This window comes from Cupressus sempervirens, chromosome 2 (assembly GCF_028749045.1).
Source record: "Cupressus sempervirens isolate cs-2001-9-10 chromosome 2, ASM2874904v1, whole genome shotgun sequence".
Taxonomy (NCBI): Eukaryota; Viridiplantae; Streptophyta; class Pinopsida; order Cupressales; family Cupressaceae; genus Cupressus; species Cupressus sempervirens.
In genome coordinates, this window is record NC_143119.1 from 462,771,608 (window position 1) to 462,775,685 (window position 4,078).

The 4,078-nt window shown below is 40.3% G+C and overlaps 1 protein-coding gene across 1 annotated transcript; it reads right to left on the reverse strand.

Annotated features, from left to right (window-relative positions):
- Window positions 1–1,283: 1,283 nt before the first annotated feature.
- Window positions 1,284–3,782, reverse strand: LOC149573048 (cytochrome P450 720B2-like). The gene is made up of 9 exons (XM_089814220.1): window positions 3,490–3,782; window positions 3,074–3,404; window positions 2,819–2,974; window positions 2,485–2,727; window positions 2,307–2,390; window positions 2,133–2,211; window positions 1,908–2,029; window positions 1,693–1,811; window positions 1,284–1,614 (listed from the first exon to the last, which is right to left on the reverse strand). The coding sequence occupies exons 1-9, from the start codon at window positions 3,747–3,749 to the stop codon at window positions 1,524–1,526; spliced, it is 1,485 nt and encodes a 494-aa protein (XP_089670346.1). The 5' UTR covers window positions 3,750–3,782; the 3' UTR covers window positions 1,284–1,523.
- Window positions 3,783–4,078: the final 296 nt, after the last annotated feature.

Sequence of the window (4,078 nt, forward strand, 5' to 3'; positions counted from 1 at the left end):
CGTATAAACCAAGTTTCTAAAAAGTGATCTACTGTACAGACCAACTTTGACCACCATACAAAATCAAGATCATCCTCAACATACTCTATAGAGAAAGGAGGTTAATTTGTTCGCTCTCACGATGAAGAGGAGGTTGTCATACACTTGAAAACCTTATGGTGAGGTTGCCATCATAAACATTTTCTATGAGACATTACACAAACTCATGCTCGTCTAAACAAAATAGCCAACTCTAGCTCTCCACAATCGCCCAAACTTCAAATGCTCTACTAAAAACAAAACTTCTCTCACCTCAGCCAATGTACAACCTTGAAACACTTTCAAAAAAGAACCGCCACCACAAACAAGGAACTTGAGAAACGAAACCTTCAACCCTATTTTAGCCCCTTGTAAACAACCCTTATAAGCCCCACACAATCCGTCGATCGTAGCCTACAAAAATAAAAAAAACTAATATAACTTAGCAAAAAAAGTCATAGTAGACAAAGCTCAATTTTTCTTCCCATTAGTGTCAATTTTTTTAAGGAGTTGACAACGATGACATATTGATTAAATTTGCCTTCAACCAATTATTAAACAATTAAATATTAATTAATTTTATTTATTTTCAAGTTTGTCCTTTTTCCTTGACTCTAGTTTTCATGTAAAAGACTAATAGAATAAACGTTTCTCTAAACATAATAACATATGTAATCAACTAGTTTTGAAAAGTTTCTTTAAATTATAAGCATAAAATAAGCAATATACAATTAACATAAATAATTTCAAGTTCGAAATATACATATTATTTTTTGTTTGGAGAAGTTAGAACTATGTATCTATATTGATTATGTTTCTTATAAAAATTTGACAAAAAATAATTATACACAAATATAAAAGACATAAATATTTAACAAAAATTAAAAAATTAAGATTTTATATATATTTAAAATGTATTTTTTGTTTTTCATATTAATTTATTTAAAGTAATTCACAAAAAATTAGCTCTAAAGATCCATTAGATGATAATGGAGATAGTATTCCACTACCTTCCATCTTATAATTATCGATTATCAATTGATACATTAAAAAAATTATCGATTATCAATTGATACATTAAAAAATTATTTAACTTTTATATCAAGAATAATGATTATGAGAATTATTAAGAAATGAAAGTAAAAATGAATCATTTTATTATGGACGATACTTTTAAGATTACACTTTAGAGTAAAAGACAAATAAGAATCTTAAGAAATATATATATACTCTGAGATCACAGATAATGACAAAACAGATAAGAATTCTAAGAAATGAAAATGGATCATTATTATGCAAGATACTTTGGATCTACAGTAAACTTAAAATAAGATGGAGAGCTTAATTTTTACTAGCTTGGCGATCTTTTAAGGAGACCACCAAAGTGAACGTGAATAGTTTGGAACATGCGCGGGAGTGAAATGGTAGATATTTCAGCGTTTTGGGGGTAGAAATGAAGTCAAAGTTTGACTTGTTGTATCTTCCGATAGGAGCAAGCAAGCAGGTCAGTGTATAGAAGAAAGGCGAAGAGGAAGACCCTTTATCATGTATGTGTATGGAAAGTAGTGCAGATAGTCTTCTTCCATTGCTTCCCACCTGATCAACGAAAATCATCATTGATTGTTGTTGTCATGCACAAGGAGTAAGCAGTAATGTCAATTAATGATTAATTACCTGAATTTCTTAATGAAGCAATGGAGAAAGAGAGCCATCTCAAGTTTGGCAAACTGATATCCAGGGCATAATCTCGCGCCTCCCCCGAAACACAGGTACCATGGATCCTTGGAAAGCTCCTGCAGAAACAACGATATCATTATAATAATAATTTCACAAGATTCATTTCTTTCCTCTCCAAGTTTCAACTCCTGCAATAGGGGCAAGGGACACACCAGAGCAGATTCTTGTTGCCAGCGCCATGGATTGAATGCGAAAGCTTCCGGGTAGTTTTTCTCGTCCAGATGCGTCCCGTTCAGCAACACCAACACTGCCCATCCCTTTGGAATCACAAAATCTGCACCATCACCACACCAATTCATGTCAAACACATAATCATTAATTAACCCCTGCAACCCCCCAACTCCCTCCCGGCAATGAACATGCATAGTTGATAGTACCTTTGGTTTTGATGTCCTGTGCCGTTTCTCTGAAGACAGCGGGAGCAGGGTTACCCAATCGAAGAGTTTCTTTGATCACCTGCAAGTGCAAAGTAGGCCATGTTCATTTCACTTGGGCAAATGCAAATTCTGTGTTGAAATTGAAGAGGGGGGGGGGGGGGGGGGTTTCATTACGCAATGAGTGAATTTCATTGAGGCGTAGTCGTCCCAGGTAAGCTTTGCATCGCCTCTGAGGCGCACCAGGGCCTCATGCTCCGCCTGCGTCAGAGACTGCAATCAGCACTAGACAAAAGACAAAAGACAATAGACGACAGCATATTTAAGGTGGGTAAACGTTCATGTCAGTGCTCACTCTCATTTCCTTCAATGCCCGTGGGTTGTCAGTGAGAAATTTAATAGCAAAAGTGAGGGCTTTGGAGGTAGTCTCGTAAGAAGCAAAGAAAAGAGACATTATCAACTCTGCAATGACCCCCTCGGGGAACGCTGCTTCGTTCAAAAACTGAGTCAACATATCATTGCGAGTGCGGGCCACTTCTGGATGCTCCTTCCTCTCCCTTATGCACTTGTTTATCAATTCATGCAGACTCTTCCTCGCCTGCAAGTTGCAACCCCATCCCAAACCCTAATTATAAAATTGAATAATATGGTTCCCATAAATCTGCCGACCGACTAAAACGCGCACTCACCTTAATTCCCTTTGCGAAAGGAGTGCCCGGGATATTGATGGGGATGGTGACGATCGCTCCGGCCAAATCGTTAAGAGCCGTCAGTTTTTCGATTTCTTTCATATCCTCCTCTGGGTTCAAGTCCAGCAGTTTCTTTGCCATCACATTCAAAACAATCTGCGCAAATCCAACAAGATCAGGAGGAGTGGGGGCTTATGACAGCTAGAGATTCGTGAATTCAAACCAAAACAAGATGAAGAGGTGGGGGCTTATAACCTTATCGATCTCCTCCTGCAGATGCAACTCTCTATTTTGGCCTTCCCACTTGCGCATTCCCAAATCAAGGATGTTCTGGATGTAGCCAATGGGTTCCGCGCTCAGCTTCTCAATAGTCAAGAATTTGTTGACGGTGCCATGGAGCTTCCTCTGAAGCTCCCCCCGCACCGCCAGCACGCTGTACTCCCCTATGATGGTTCTCATCGACAGCGGGTACTTGCTGTGGAACAGCCTCCCCTCGTTCTGCAGCACATACTTGCTGAACTCTGGATCCACTGTCACCACCGTATTCGCACTCCCGAACAGATTTGATCTGAACACCGGCCCGTATCTGCAAATTTACTCACTTCACCATCATCAGAAACTTGATTATTTCAAAAGCAGAAATTGGGAGAGAGGGGAAATGAAGACATTACTTGCGCTCGTGGTGTTGGATGAGCTTGCGAGGGTTGTGAGGGTCGTTGATGGCTCGGAGAAAAGTGATGGTCTCTCCTATGAGAGGCCATCCGGTGGCCCCACGCGGCAGAGGCAGATTGAAGTCTTTATAGTTCCCCGTACTGCCCGCAGATACCATCCACCAAGCCACCGCTGCAACGGCGAGTGTGAACGCTGCCACCAGCCCCAATTCCGTGAAGGAAGAGGAACTCCACAGACCCGTCACCGACTCCATCATCATTTTTATTCTTCTTCTTCCTGTACTCTGCACCTCCTCTTCCCCAGCCACGAAACTCTTGTATTAATATCCACCCGGGAATACCCACCCACCCCTCTTTCACGGACCAATGCCTCCACAGATTCCAAACTTTTGTCCGTCCTCCACTTCCAAATTCTTGACCAAGTGCCCCGTTCATTGCTGCCAATTAATTGCCGACTTCTCTGCCTGCCTTCCTACTCTTACTCTGCTACTCCCACCCATCTTGACAAACTATATCCCTATTTTTGTCTCTTCCGTTGCCCTCTCATGTTCATTCGTTATCTCCTCCTTATTATATTAATTTTAGCTTA

Coding starts and splice junctions, on each gene's coding strand:
- LOC149573048 (XM_089814220.1), bottom strand. CDS start 3,749: ATGATGATGGAGTCGGTGACGGGTCTGTGGAGTTCCTCTTCCTTCACG. Junction 2,975..3,073: donor TGCAGGAGGAGATCGATAAG/GTTATAAGCCCC, acceptor GGATTTGCGCAG/ATTGTTTTGAATGTGATGGC. Junction 2,728..2,818: donor CTTTCGCAAAGGGAATTAAG/GTGAGTGCGCGT, acceptor TGCAACTTGCAG/GCGAGGAAGAGTCTGCATGA.